At 46.4% G+C, this 16,340-nt stretch overlaps 1 protein-coding gene across 4 annotated transcripts in view; it reads right to left on the bottom strand.

Moving 5' to 3' along the window:
- The window catches only part of LOC119966503 (cAMP-responsive element modulator-like), a 191,265-nt gene that overhangs the window by 16,976 nt on the left and 157,949 nt on the right, over positions 1 to 16,340 (bottom strand). For all 4 annotated transcript variants that reach the window (XM_038798300.1, XM_038798301.1, XM_038798302.1 and 1 more), the window contains one exon: positions 5,039 to 5,195. In XM_038798300.1, the coding sequence (XP_038654228.1) occupies positions 5,039 to 5,195 (157 nt within the window). The remainder of the gene's footprint in view (positions 1 to 5,038; positions 5,196 to 16,340) is intronic.

Raw genomic sequence — 16,340 nt, 5'->3', positions numbered from 1 at the left:
GTGCAGCGCACTACTCCGGCGCCGAAAGGTCCGCGCATGCATACAATGGCCATCTCCGCGCCAGGACATGGTTGCCGTCTCCGCGCCGGTACATGCGCGTGGTTGCCGTCTCCGCGCTGGGGCGGCGCAACATGCAAGGGATCTAACAGCGGACTGCGTGGAGGCCCTCTCCAGAACATGGCCACCCGCCAATTGGAAGCCCCCGATCGCGGGCCTGGAGCCCGCGGAGGCCTCCCCCAGAGTCAGATCCACCCGCCCTCCACCAGGACCGCGGGTCCGACTTCCCGTCGGGTGGTAACAGGTTGGAACCACACCAGCGGAACTTGGCGGGGGTTCGGCCTGTTGCCAGCGGAGAATCACCGCGGGGGTTTCCAAGGGCCGGTACAGACTCGATGGGCCGAATGGCACTGTAAATTCTATAATTCTGTGATTGTAATCAATGGCGGAGCGGGCATGAAAGGTTGAATGGCCTACTCCGGTTCTTTTTTCGTATAATCTTTATTTTTAAATTTTAGTGTACCCAATTCTTTTTTTCCCAATTAAGGGTCAATTTAGTGTGGCCAATCCATCTACCCTGCATATCTTTGTGTGGGGGGTTAGACCCACGCAGACACGGGGAGAATATGCAAATCCACACAGACAGTAACCCGGAGCCGGGATTGAAGCCGGGTCTTCAGCGCCATGAGGCAACAGTGCTAACCACTGCACCACCCTGCTGCCCTTTTTTCTTATAATCTTATGATCTAATTTACTGTACCTATAGAACAGCTTTTTATGGTTTATGCACTAGGACACCCAGATCCCTCTGCATCTTAGAGCTCTGCAATCTCTAACCATTTAGAAATAAGATTAATTGGATTGGCCGTACTGAATTACACCCTTAGTGTCCAAAAAGATGTGGAGGTTAGGTGGGCTTACGGGGATGGGATGGGGCAGTGGATTGAGGTAGGGAGCTTTCAGAAGAAGTTAGGTGGCGACTCGATTGGCCGAATGGCCTACTTCTGCACTGTAAAGATTCTATGGATTCTTAGATTATTTTTTATTCTTCCTGTCAAAGTGGATAATTTCACATTTGTCCACATTATGCTCTATTTGCCAGATTTATACCCAATAACTTAACCTACCTATGTCCCTTGTAGCCTCTTTACATACTTTTTACAATTTACTTTCCTACCTACCCTTGCATCGCCAGCAAATACCTTCAATCCCTTCATCCAAGTCATTTATATAAATTGTAAAATGTTGAGGCCCAGTACTGATCACTATGGCACACCGTTCATCACAACCAGCCAACCAGAAAAAGAACCATTTATGCCAACTCTCTGTTTCCTGTAAACTAGCCAATCTTTAATCCATGCCAATAAGTTACCTCCTACATGAAGAGCTTTTATTTTACACAATAACTTTGATGTGGCACCTTATCAAATGTCATGTGGAAATCAAAGTACAATAGTACATCCACCAGTTCCCGTTTACCCCACAGCACGCAAGTCCTTCAAGGACACTAATAATTTGGTTAAACATAATTTCCCTTTCACAAAACCATGCTGACTCTACTGGAGTGCCTTGAATTTTTAAAGTGTCCCATTATAACATTTTTAATAATGGCTTCTAACATTTTCCCTCTGATAGCTGTTAGAATAACTGGCCTGTAGTTTCCCGCGCACTATCTCCCTCCCTTTTGAATAAAGGAGTTGCATTTTCTATCTTTCAATGTAATCAGTTCCTTCTTCCAGATCGTTAATGTATATTGTGAAAAGTTGTGGTCCCAACACTGACCCCTGAGGCACACCACTAGTCACCGGCTGCCATCCTGAAAAAGGCCCCTTCATCCCCACTCTCTGCCTTCTGCCAGTCAGCCAATCCTTTATCCATGCCAATATCTTAACACCATGGGCTCTTAGCTTATTTAACAGCCTTCTCTATGGCACCTCGTCAAAAATTCCTCCATCCCATTTCATGATTTACAGCTATTTCTGGGATGTTACTTGTGTGCTCAACAGTGAAGCCAGATGCAAAATACTTGCCTAATTCATCTGCCATAACCCTGTTTTCCATTATCAATTCCCAGATACACTTTCTATGGGATCAACATTCACCTTGTTAACTCCTTGCTTATATAATTATCTATAGAAACTCTTACTATGCGTTTTTATATTACTAACTACCATACTCTCATACTCTAGTTTTCCCACCTTATCAATCTTTTTATCATTCTTTGATGTTATTTATAATTGCCGCTCGCCGTTTTTTTACAGCGAGCGGGGATTCTCCGCGGCCGATGGGCCGAGCAGCCGGGCCTTTACGCCCGTTTTTTTCACGGCAGCAAACGCACCTGCTTGCTGCCATCGTAAAAAACGGGTGTCCAGAGGCCCGTTTGGGGCGGGGGCACCACCGTTGTGCTCGGGAGGGACAGGCCCGCGATCGGTGCCCACCGATCGTTGGGCCTGCGTCCAAAAGGGACGCACTATTTCCCCTCCGCCGCCCGACAAGATCAAGCCGCCACATCTTGTCGGGCGGCGGTGGAGAAATGCGGAACCGTGCATGCGTGGGTTCCGTCAATGGCGCGATGACGTCACCCGCGCATGTGCGGGTTGGAGCCGGCTTGGCGCGTGGCCTTAACGACGGTCGTTAAGGCCGCGACGTCGTGATTCCCGGGGTCCCGTTCCTAGCCCCGATGGATGGGGGAAGAATCGGGTCCCGGGAACGGGCGTGAAGGCTGCCGTGAAACACGGCCAGTTTCACGGCAGCCTTTACGACTCTCCGCATTTGCGGAGAATCTCGCCCAAATATTGTGTCTTAAAATTTTTTAGTTAACCGCGAAAGACAGGTCATTCCCTTGGGTTCTTTTTCTCATTAGTGTGTATTCTGAAATATCCCTTTAAATATCTGCCACTGAACCTCTATTCAACTATTCCTTCAGCACATTTGCGAGTTTACTCTAGCTAGCACCGCTTTCATGCCCTCATAATTGCCCTTATTAAAGTTTAAAATACTAAATTTGGGTTTTCACGGTCGGAGAACTTGAGATATCTGCAGGTGAGGGACTTTGCAAGGAAAGTCTTCCTGTTGTTTACCATAGTGACGCCAGTCTCATTGTTGGAGAGGGTTCTGTCGCTCGTAGGAATGGAGGAGGGGAGCACCGTGGGAATTTACGGGAGGATAATGGCAGAGGATATTGCATCTCTGGTGGGGACTAAGGCCAAGTGGGCTGGAGGGGGGTGTGGTGGGGTGAACGCTTCTTTGTTGTGCGCGTGACTGGGGCTAAAACAGGTGAAGGTTGTGCACTGGGCACATTTAACTCAGGCTAGGATGAGTCGGCTGTTTGAGGGGGTGGAAGATAAATGTTAGCATTGTGGGAGGAGCTTGGCAAATCATGTGCAAATGTTTTGGGCATGTCCTGAGCTGGAGAGATTTTGGATTTCCTTCTTCAATACCATGTCGATGATTCTACAGATGGAATTGCAGCCCAGTCCAGTGGTGGCAATATTTGGAGTGACAGAACTGCAGATGGGTGTGGGGGTGGATGTCTTAGCCTTCGCCTCGCTGAACCCTTGCAGGTGAGTGCTGTTGGAGTGGAGGTCAGCATCTCTGCCTCGGTACAGATGAGGGATCTTATGGAGTCTTTTCACCTTGAGAAAATTAATTATTCATTGAGGAGCGCAATTGAGGGGTTTTATAAAAGATGGCATCCTTTCATTCTGTTTTATAAAGAGCTAGTCACCATCAGCTGTTGGTGGGGAGTGTGGGTGAGGGAGGGAGGCTGTGGTTTGTCTGAGCGTGTGTTTTGTGTTATTTTATTGTTTTGTTTTCATTAAATTTAAAAAAAAAATTATTTTTAAAAGAGTACCCAAATCTTTTTTTCCAATTAAGGGGTCATTTTAACATGGCCAATTCACCTATCCTGTATGTCTTTGGGTTGTGGGGGTGAGACCCACGCAGACATGGGGAGAATGTGCAAACTCCACACAGGCAGTGACCCGGGGCCGGGATCAAACCCGGGTCCGTGATTGAACCCGGGTCTTGGATGCCTTGAGGCAGCAGTGCTAACCACTACTCCGCCATTCTACTCTGCTGCTACCTAGATTTGCATTCACTTTGAGGGTATCAATTAATCCCATCTCATTTGCGCAATACTGTACTAGGTCTAGTATCGCCTGCCCTCTGGTAGGCTTCAGAACATGCTCTTCTAAGAAACTATCCCGAAAACATTCTATGAACCCCTCATCTACGCAACCTCTGCCCATCTGATTTTTCCAATCTATATGTTGATTAAAATGCCCCATAGCTATTGCCGTACAGTTTTAATAACCCATTATCTCTTTTATACTCTGGGTTGAGATGAGAAACGATAAAAGTAGGAGGTCACTTGTGGGTGTGATATACAGGGCCCCTAATTGTAACTATACGGTAGGACAAACTGTTTTCACATCCTACATATCAACTACTGACTCATTTCTCCTCAGCACTACAAGCATCACTCACAAAATTAAAGAGATTGCTTGGCCAAAGTTTTTCAAATAAAGCCAACTAATGCACAATCATCTCTTTTTCTGATTCAGGGATTGAAACAGGTAATACCAAACTGGATTCAAAGGTTTTGCTCTTTCACGGCAACTGAGATTGGATATGCATCTTGCCTAAACAATGTCAGCACGGATCTAACCAATAGTAAAACACAATGGGAAGTCTAAGAGAATAATGGCAAGGTGATGTTTTGGCAATATAATGAGGAAAGGCATCCATACCAATCCATACCGATTTTGACAGTCGCTAAATTATAGAGGGCAGGTTTGAGCAGGTGTGATTTTCAGAATCAACAATGAATGAAAAAACATGAAACAAAATCTATTGCGGTGGTTATCTATACACAAATGTAAAATCAGTGAATCAAGAATAAAGCTCCAAAATCAAGAATCATTAAAACTGGTTTAATTATTGTTATGAATAAAATACCCCATTTCTCAGTTCAGTACAGTACAGAATGGTTTTTTATATGTGCAAAGCAGCTGGTATTACATATTTTCTGAAATCTTACCTGTTTTTCATTAGCCTGAGCTCCCGTTTCCGTGTAGCCTCTTCTGCAAGCTGTTGCGGACTATGCAATGTTCCTGGTGAGGTCGCCATCACTACTCCCTGAGGTAAAGTGGTAGTTGGGGTTCGAATTTGGTAAGTTGGCATATCTCCTGTGGCAGCTGCAGGACAGAAGTTTAACCTTAATTAGAGAGAGGCCAGGGAGGTAACCAAATTAAATCTTCATTTTATACACATTTATTTACATTATTTTCAAAGATAAATCACCAAACTATTTCTTACCCCTATCTTTCCTCCCCACATGCTCTCATCAGCTAACCAGTTCTCAGAAGGAACCTGCATTTCTACCATGATTCTTTACCATGATTAAAATAGGAAGTTTCACCAGAAGAAAGCTAGGAAAGATGAAAGCTCAGTTAACAAGAGGGGGCCTTTCAAAGGCAGAGAAAGAAGTAACCATGCCCAGAAGATTTAGAGAAGTTCCAAGGAGCATTGGGAAGTAGCTGAAGGTGCTGTGGAGCATTGGTGAGGTTGCTGAAGGTGTTATCACTGAAATGCACAAGACGCCAAAGTCAATGAGCTGAAGGGCACAACCTGCAACCTAGCAAAGGCTAAAAATATCAAATAAAGAGAGGACAGAAAGGTTTTGTATATGGAAACATGGATTTTGAATTAAGTGTATTGGAATATAGAAAACCTGACAATCACCAAAAAAAATGATGGGCAAGCAGGATTTGGTGTGGGTCGCAAAGTTCTGAAACAGGGGCTGGATTCTCCGACCCCCCACTGGGTCGGAGAATCGCCGGGGGTCGGCGTGAATCCCCCCCCCCCCCCCGACGATTCTCCGGCCCGCAATGGGCCGAAGTCCCGCTGCTGTAATGCCGGTCACGTCGGCGTGAATCAAACCACCTCTCTTACCGGCGGGACTGGCGGCGCGGGGCGATCTGGCCCCGGGGGTGCCCCCACGGTGGCCTGGCCCACGATCGGGGCCCACCGATCCGCGGGCGGGCCTGTGCCGTGGGGGCACTCTTTTCCTTCCGCGTTGGCCATAGCCTTCGCGATGGCCGACGCGGAAGTGAACCCCCTCCCCTGCGCATGCGCGGGGATGACGTCAGCAGTCGCTGACGCTCCGGCGCATGCGTGGACTTCCGCCGGCCGGCGTAGCACCAAAGGCCGTTCCCGCCGGCCGGCTGGACGGGAACCACTCTGGCACGGGCCTAGCTCCTCAAGGTGAGGGTTTGGCCCCTAAAGGTGCGGAGAAATCCGCACCTTTGGGGCGGCCCGACGCCAGAGTGGGCTAAATTGCTTGTTGTTGGCGGGTGCGCTTCAGGCTCTCTTAAGTGTCCACCGACTGAAACATTGCACAACTGCGAGATGATGTCAGGACTGGCGCCCGATGTCTTGTTGCATAATTCATTGCGCTTCCGGGTCAGGTACAAGCCCATCTGTGCAACGTAAAATTCTGGCCTTGGGATACTCAATACTGCTGCTACGTCACTAAGGTGCACGGCAACTGATGTTACAGGGCCTTCACCTCCATTTCTTTTATAAATTCTGAAATGAATTTGTTCTATACAATGAGGTCAGGCAATAGTCTACTTAAAATTAAAGTACAATAGATGCGATGTTGGAGGTAGATAGGAGTCATGCAGAAGGTGGGGATCCAGCAAAGTTGGAAAAGATGAAGGAACTAGAGGCAAGCTTTGACAGACTATCTACCAGGAAGGCTGTGCGGTAATTGAGGCGAGCAAGGGGTGCAATTTATGAGCATGGAGAGAAGGGGTGTATGTTAGCGGGTCAGCTTTGGAGAGAGGCGGCGGCATGGGAAATTGTTCAGGTGCGGGACAGGGCAGGGAAGTTGGCGGTGGCTCCGGATCAGATTAATAACGTCTTTATGAGAGGTTGTATGGGTCGGAGCCACCTGGGGAAGACCGGGAGATGCAGGAATTTCTAGATGGGCTGGAGTACCTGAGGATAGGGGAGGGGGGCAGGGCTACATTGGAAGGTGTGATGGTGGAGCAGGAGATAAAAGATGCGATTGGGAGGATGCAGTCGGAGAAGGTGGCAGGACCGGATGAGTTTCTGGTGGAATATTATTAAAAATTCACGGATAAGCTGGCATCGCTGATGCACAAGGACACTCCCCTCTCCCAATTTACAACCATTTAGGTAGTAATCTGCCTTCCTGCTTTTGCTTCCAAAGTTAATAACCTCACACTTATCCAAATTATACTGCATCTTCCATTGATTTGCCCACTCTCCCAACCTTTCCAGATCATGCTGTAGGATCCCTGCAACCTTGTCACAGTGCACCCTCCTGCCCAACTTGGTATCATCTGAAAACTTTGAGATGTTACATTTTGTTCCCTCATCCAAATCATTAATATATATTGTGAATAGCTGGGGTCCCAGCACCTATCCCTGCGGTACCCCACTAGTTACTGCCTGCCAATTTGAAAAGGACCCATTAATCCTGACTCTTTCATTTCCTCTCTGTCAACCAGTTTTCTATCCACCTCAATACAGTCCTCCAATTCCCATGCACTTTAATTTTGCACAACAATCTCTTATGCGGGACTTTGTCAAACACCTTCTGAAAGTCCAAATATTTCCACATTGACTGGCTGCCCCTTGTCAACTGTATGGTTACATCTTTAAAGAATTCCAACAGATTTGTCAAGCATAATTTTCCCTTTCATTAATCCATGCTGACTCTGACTGATCCTAGGGTGGCACGGTGGTCCAGTGGTTAGCACAGCTGAGGACCCGGGTTCGATCCCGGCCCCGGGGTCACTGTGTCGGGTTTGCACATTCTCCCCATGTCTGCGTGGGTTTCACCCCTCTTTGTTCTTTGAACCCAAAGATGTGCAGAGTAGGTGGATTGGCCACACTAAATTGCCCCTTAATTGGAATAAAAAATAATTGGGTACTCTACTCTGACTGATCCTGCCACTGCTTTCCAAATGTTCCGCTATAAAGTCCTTGATAATGTATTCAAGAATTTTCCCCCGCTACCGATGTTAGGCTTACTTGTCTATAATTCCCTGCTTTGTCTCTACCTCCCTTTTTGAATATTGGAGTGATGTGAGCTACCCTCCAATCTGCAGAGACTGTTCCAGAGTCTATAGAATCCCGGAAGATGACCACCAATGCATCCACTATTCCAGAGCCATTTCCTCAAGCACTCTGAGATGCAGATTCTCAGGTCCTGGGGATTTATCTGCCTTCAATCCCATCAATTTTCCCAGCACCATTTCTCTATTAATGTTGATCTCCATCAGTTCTTCCCTCTCACTAAACCTTTCATTTTCCAACATTTCCGGGATCTGATTTATGTCCTCTTTTGTGAAGACAGAACCAAAGTATGTATTAAATTGCTCAGCCATTTCTTTGTCCCTTATATGCATTCCTCTGTTTCTGTCTGTAGGGGACCTAAGTTTCTCTTTACCAATCCTCTTTCTCTTCACATATCTACAGAAACTCTCAGTGTCAGTCTTATGTTTCCTGCAACTTACTTTATCTTGTACTTTCCCCTGTACTGTACTTTCACCTTCTTAATCATAGAATTATTGAATTTACAGTACAGAAGAAGGCATTCGGCCATCGAGTCTGCACCGGCTCTTGGAAAGAGCACCCTACCAGGCTCACATCTCCACCCTATCCCCATAACCCAGTAACCCCACCCAACACTCAGGGTTGGGTAATCAATGCCTTCGTCCATCTTTGCTGAATTCTAATCCTCAGACCTATTATTTTTCTTCGCCAATCTGTATGCTTTTTCCTTGGATCAGATGCTATTACTAATTTCCTTTGTAAGCCATGGATTGGCCCTCTTACCCATTTTGCTTTTGTGCCAGACAGGAATGAACAGTTGCTGTAGTTCCCCCATGCGTTCCTTTAATGTTTGCCATTGTCTATCAACTGTCATCCTTTAAGTAACTCTCCCCAATCTATCAAGGCCAACTCATGTCTCATATCTTCATAGTTCCCTTTATTAAGATTCAGAACCCTAGTCTCCAAATCAACCACTTCACTCTCCATCTTGATAAAAAATTTGATCATGTTATGGTCGCTCATCCCCAAGAGGTCTCGCACAGCCAGATTGGCAATGATTCCCTTCTCATCACACAGTAAGGATGTTAATGAATTTCTCTGGAAAACCGGCTTTTGAGAGTCTTCCATAGCACTCCCGACTGACCGAGTCAAAAGCCTTGTTCAGATCAATGAAGGCCATCTCGAGTGGTTGATGTTGCTCCTGATGTTTCTCTACAAGTTGTCGAGCAGTGAAAATCATGCCCATTGCTCCGCGGTTTGATCGGAAGCCACACAAGGATTTCTTCAGAGACTGGGAGAAGATTCGAATGATGATCTTCTTGGTGGTGGAGAATAGGGAGATTCCTCGGTACTTCCCACTATCTGCTTTGACCCTTTCTTGAAGAATGTGACAATGACAGCATCCCTGAGGTCAGCAGGGATTTCTTTCCTGTCCCAGATTTTCAGGGGCAGATGATGGAGATGACAGGTGATCTCTTCTCCTCCAAGTTTGAAAATATTGCTGGAATCCCACCCACTCCAGCGGCTTTTCCATTATTCATGTGTTTAATAACGGCTTTGCTTTCATCCACATTTGGTGGGAGTTCAATGACTTTAATGAGGAATGGGGCATTGTGGGGAGGGGAGTGGGGGTTGGATTCCTTGAACACATCCTCATCTACGATTGTATCACGGTTTAGGAGTTCTTTGGAGTGTTCTCTCCATCGAAGGCTGATGTTTCTCTGTCTCACAAAGCATTCCATCCGTATTCCACACCGGTTTGGTGCAAACTACTCATTGTGTGTAAATGCTTTTTCTCACATCGCATTTGCTACTTTTGTAGATCAATTTAAATCTGTGTCCTCTTGTTCTTGATCCTTTTACAAGCAGGAACAGTTTCTCCCTATATACTCTATTCCGCAGATCATGGTTTGAAACCTCAATCAAATATCCTCTTAACCTGCCTCGAACAGTCCCAACTTCTCTAATTTATCTTCATACCTGAATTTTCTCATCCCTGGAACTATACTTGTAAACCTCTACTGCACTCTTTTCACATCCTTCCTATAGTGTGGCACCCAGACCTGTGTAATACTACATCTGAGGTCTAACTAGTGCCTGTATAAATTCAGGATAACCTCCTTGCTCTGTACTCTATGCCCTATTAATAAAGCCCAGCATGCTGTATGCTTTATTAACTGCTCTCTCCACCTTTCCTGCCACATTTTTCCATGTGACTACTAATTCAATCCCAAGTAATTGTTTCAAGAAGCTCCCCATCACTGAAGTTAAACTGACTGGTCTGTAATTGCTGGGCTTATCCTTAACAACACTTTATGAAAAAGGGCATATATAGGACGCGATTCTCCAGAAAGATTTCTAAGTGTGGTAGCGAGCAGTAACTACTACGAGCTTCCCGGCGCTCAGCCCGGCGAGGCTGGGAAGCTATTGAACGTTCATTGGTCCACTTAACAAGGCCCCGCGGGCTTCTTGCCGCAAATGAAGGCTCGCCGATGGATTCGCCAGCCCCCCGCTAATAAGGTCGAGCAGCACTTAAACAGCATTCGCACAACCAACCCCATTCAGCTTGCAGCCATGGCGCTGAGAAGACCAGCCCAAGATTTGGAGACGGGAACCTGGGGAGGCTCCTAGATGCAGTGGCGCCCAGGAGGGATGTCCTGTTTTCCCGAGGGCCCTGGAGAGTGAGTCACAGGACAGCCAGTATTGCCTGGGACGAGGTGGCAGCGGCTGTGAGCTCGAAGGCCACCACTGTCGCAAGAAGGTCAATGACCTACATTAGTCAGCATGGGTGAGTTGACACCAATGATCCCCGCCGCCCGGCTCCCGAGACCTTTCTGCACCTATGCGAGCATGCATGTGGCCCCCAACCCTCCCTTCATCTCCCTCCAAAACCCCTCCCCAACCCTTACTTCACACCTCCCCCCACCACTGTGAATCACGTGTGCGGCTAACAATATGCCTCCACAGGAGAAGCTCTCCCACGGCCAGCGAGAGAGGGCCCAGACTGCCTGTTGGTGTCAGACATATGAATCCTTACCACCTTCGAGGAACGGGCCCTGGAAGCTACTGGGGTGGCCGAGGACAGAGCGGTCAACAATGTGGAGTTTGGCAAACGGCGCAGAGGTGAGGATCCACCAGGCCCCACCAGGAGGACCCGTCACACGCGAGTTGTTATTGCCATACTGACTGACCCATCCCTCCCATTAGTGGACAGGCTTCTGAGGCACAATCTGGTGAGCACCAAAGAGCTGCTGATGTACATCATGAGGAGGCAGCAATGCCCGGCGAGACAGCAGTCAGAGGGCTGCTGGATCCCAGGTCCCAGCTGAGTTTCAGCCTGATGCTGAGCCTCTGGAACAAGGTTACCCGGAGCTGATGCAGACGTTAGGGAGCAGCCGGGACATTCAGAGATAGATGTCAGCGACACTCCAGCAGGTCCATAGCCAATTGGAGGAGTCCCAAAGGCTACGGGTGCAGCCGTTACCAACAGAACACCACTCATTCACAGGCCCATAGTAAGGAGTCACAAACCCTGGGCTGTCTTCTTTGATCGTCTGGCTTCTTGCAAGCCTACTTTGTCTCGATTCTGCTCCTTTCAGCTTTTCCCCGTTAATTTGGACCCTTTTCCTATGCTCTTTACTTTAACTTCAAGGCCTTGTTCAGATTTCTGTTCTTATTCCTTGACTTTCTGTTCTTGTTCCTTGACTTAAGTGTATTCCTGTGCCTTTATTTGTTTCCCACTCCCTGGTTTCTGGGACCATCTCCTGTTCTTTTGAGAAATCTGCTTTCTGCAATTCCCTTCCCAATCCAGTTCCTCCTGGCACATTCTTCCAATTGAATAAAAACAACTTTTCTGTTTCTCACTGTTACAGAATCACCAAATTACACAGTGCAGAAGAGGCCCTTTGGCCATCGAGTCTGCACCGACGCATGAAAGACATCCGTCTCCATAGGCCTGCTAATGCTAGGCAATAGCAGTTTTTTCTACTTTGTTTTAACTTCCTTAAGTCACTGGCCCCATTCATAACAGCTCTCTCCACTTCAAGGGTCATAAAACCGAGGTAAAATGCAGGTATAGAAACAAACCCACAGACATACAGGCACTGCTCTAAAGTAAAACCAAAACCTAGGTTTCCCCTTTCTTAACATACAAATACAAAAGATGAATTAAACTGAAAGCTATAGCTTATTCTTAACACCCACAATGCAAATATAACTTTATTAAAAATATCTTAAATAATTCTGCAAATTAACAGCACAAATATATGCTGGGAACTTGAGGCTCCTGCTGTTACTGATCAGATTATGCAATGCTTACTCCATTAAATATCAACTTAATTCTCCATTGAACGCTTCCACATCATCTGCCTTCATTTCCTTCTTGTGTAGTCCAATGCGCATTTTACACAATCTCTTCTTTGAAGTAGTTATATTTAAATTGTATATGTATCCTCCCCATAGTTAAGGTAGCCTTTTCTGTGACAATATTATCAAATAAAATTTTAAAAATAAATTTAGGGTCCCCAATTCATTTTTTACAATTCAGGGGCAATTTAACGTGGCCAATCCATCTATCCTGTTCATCTTTTGGATTGCGGGGGAGGAACCCACGCAAACACGGGGAGAATGTGCAAACTTCACACACATGGACAGTGACCCAGAGATGGGATCAAACCTGGGACCGTGGCGCCGTGAGGCAGCAGTGCTAACTACTGCACCACCTTGCTGCCCATATCAAATATTATTGAGGTTCAATTCACATCTTCCATTAAAAATATTAAATAAATATATCAAATAAATAAGATAACCGTCTTTAAAAATGTGTTTATAATAGAGAAACATAAAATAATTTGGGAAGGAACAACATTTTCTTACGACGGAAGAAAACTACTGCGGATTTTGAAATTCTGAAATAAATACAGCACAAAAGGAAAGGGCAGAAAACAGGAGATTAAATGACACAAGGATGCCTTTCTTTGACATTTTTATGGAGCTTGTTCTAAAATTATACGGGCAAGAGCATGCCAAGAATTGTTTTATTCGATCATAAGAAATAGAAACAACAGTGGGCCATTTGGCCTATCAAGCCTGTTGTGTCATTCTCCTCTTATGTCCTTGTGTGTGCATCTTTTAGGTTCTTCAGCATTGTGACACAGCATAGGGCTGGTTTAGCACAGTGGGCTAAATAGCTGGCTTGTAAATTAGAACAAGGCCAGCAGCGCGGGTTCAATTCCTGTACCAGCCTCCACAAATAGGCGCCGGAATGTGGCGACTAGGGGATTTTCACAGTAACTTCATTTGAAGCCTACTTCTGACAATAAGCGATTTTCATTTCATGTTTGAAGGCAAGAGCTGCCTTCTTGAAAGTGAATCCGCGGAAAGTGATGGGCCTCAACGGAGTCCCTGCGCAGACCAGCTGGTGAGTGTATTCGCAGATATCTTCAACACCTCACTCCTCCGTTCTGAAGTCCCCACCTCTTTCAAGAAGACCAGTACTAAAGAAGAACAAGGTGGCCTGCCTCAACGACTACCGACTGGTGGCCCTGACATCTGTTATCATGAAATGCTTTGAGCGGCTAGTCATGAGACGGTTCAATGCCAGCCTCCCAGATGGTCTCGATCCACTGCAGTTTGCCTATCACCACAACCGGTCCACAGCAGATGCTATCTCCTTGCTCTACAATTGAACACTTCGACATCAAGGACACCTATGTAAGACTGCTGTTCACAGACTACTGCCTTCAACACCATTATTCCGACAAGACTAATAACCAAACTCTGCAATCTTGGACTTGAACCCTCCCTGTGCAGCTGGATCCTTGACTTCCTTGCCAACAGACCACAATCTGTCAGGTTATGCAACAGCACCTCCTCCACAATCGTCCTCAACACCGGAGCCCCGCAAGGATGTGTGCTCAGTCCTCTACTGTACTCCCTATACACACATGACTGTGTGGCAAGATGTAACTCCAACTCAATCTACAAGTTTGCGGATGATACGACTGTGGTGGGCATAAGACAACTACTTCATCACAAGAATCAGGCTAGTGAACTACTTCTGATGAAAGTATCTCTTTCCTTAAAGAGACCAAAATTGTGTGCAGTACTTCAGGTGAGTTTTCACCATTATTCTGTACTGTTGGAGCATGACATTTAGATTTCAAACCCCACCCCTTTGAAGTAAAGGTCAAAATTCCATTTGCCTTCGTAATTACCTGCTGGACTTGCGTGTTAACTTTTGTTAATTTTTTTGTGATTTATGTATAAGAACGCCCAGGTGCTGTGTAAAGCAGCATTCTGCAGTTTCCCTCAATTTAAATAATATTCTGCTTTATTCTTCTTGCTGAAATGGATAATATCATGTTTTCTCACATTAAACTCCATCTGCCAAATCTTTGCCCACTCACTTAACCTATCCATATCTCTTCAAAGACTCTTTGGGTGTAATTCTCTGTTTTTGAGATTAAGTGCAGCGGCGTGGGGCTCCAGCAGCACCTTTCCCATTGGCCAACGGAATGGCGGTATCCCACACCAGATTATACATTTGAAACTTCGCTAATTATGCACACGCAATTTCCTCTCTGAATCTCCTGGCAGGCAGGCAGCTGATTCATCCATCCATTGTCAGCTGGAGTTGAACGATCCCGGAGCCATATTTATTAAGCACCAGTCCAGCGGAATTGAACACTATACTCCAAGTGTGGCCTAACTAAGGTTCCATACAGCTGCAACATGACTTGCCAATTTTTATATTCAATGCCCCAGCCAAGGAAGGCAAGCATGCCATATGCCTTCTTGACTACCTTCTCCACCTGTGTTGCCCCTTTCAGTGACCTGTGGACTCAGAGGTGGAAACCGTACATCAATTTCTTCAAGGAGGATTGAGGGAGGTGTGCTTTTGGGGTGGTAAGGGGGTTAAAAAGGGGAATGCGGGATATGGTTGAGGGTCAGGGTCAGGGGGGTTGGAGGGTTGGGGCTATTTGTTGGGTTGATGTGATGTTCATCTGATGCTCTTTTGTTGTTCTTTTGATATTTTGTCCATTTATATTTTGTTGAAAATTCCTGAATAAAAGTATTTTTTAAAAAGATTAAAAAGACAGCAATAAAAAAGTCAACAACATGACCAACAGGGAGTAACGGTCAGGATTATCAAAAAAAACACAGGATAAATTACAGGTTAAAAACGCCTTCCATGTTGCATGAGAAGGCAGAGGATCAACGTGCACTCTCCAGTATTCCAACGATCGAAGCACGAGACACATGGTCGGGATTCTCCAGTCCACCCGCCTTGTTTTCAGGCGCGGCGCACCCCCATCGGCAGCGGGATTCTCCATTCCCGTAGCCAATGGGGTTCTCCATTGTGGCCACCCACGCTGTTGGGAAACCCATGAGTGCGCTGCCGGCGCAAAGGAGGAGCCAGCCGATGGAGAATTCCACTGCATAGTTTTGCCATGCCATCTCTCCGATGCTCAGGAGGTCCACAGCTTAGGTCCCCGACCTGCTTGGCCACCACCAACCCCGCATGACGAACATTAAGTACCGGACACAATAGGACCAGTGGGCTTTACCGACCCCTGGCTTTGCAGACAGGATACTTTGTGCTCCATTGAATCTGCTGCACCCAGTCTCCAAATCAAGACTACCAAAGTATGGCAGTCAATTTTCTAACTCAATCAGGAATTTATCTTGCAATCTCTCGCCAGTGACTAGTCTCAGGGGGCCTTCACACCCAGCCCCCATCTCCCCAACCCGTCAAGATAAATGGCATACCATGCCTCCACCGCTCTTCTAAAAGTACTCTGCAATGCATGAAGTGAGCTCTAAAGACCCGCACCACAGTGCCTAAATGCGCAGTCAAGGCAACATCTTTGACGGCAGCTATCATCCAATGCACACAGCGTCACCAAAGCAAGAACCCACTCAGCAGCAACTGAGCCACTACCAGTTGGGCCCTACCCCAGCTCATTCCGACCACCACAAACAAACAAGGATTTTAATTTCATCTAGGTTCTTTCTCATAGAAAGACCAATCAGGAACTTCCAGGGACATGATGCAAGCCATTTAGCCCATGAAAAAACAACTATGAAATGTGCATTAGGATGAAACAATGGATTAAAAGACAAGCAGAACCAGAGCTCAGGAAAACGCAACCGCTCCCACTCTCACATCACATGGCACTGTCCCTTCCACCAAAATTTAATTACATGCGGTTTTATCTATATGACATATATATATTCCTGTTCTTGACCAG

Source organism: Scyliorhinus canicula, chromosome 5 (assembly GCF_902713615.1).
Source record: "Scyliorhinus canicula chromosome 5, sScyCan1.1, whole genome shotgun sequence".
Lineage (NCBI taxonomy): Eukaryota > Metazoa > Chordata > Chondrichthyes > Carcharhiniformes > Scyliorhinidae > Scyliorhinus > Scyliorhinus canicula.
The sequence above is the reverse complement of the archived record's forward strand: the minus strand, read 5'-3'. Positions and strand labels throughout refer to the sequence as shown.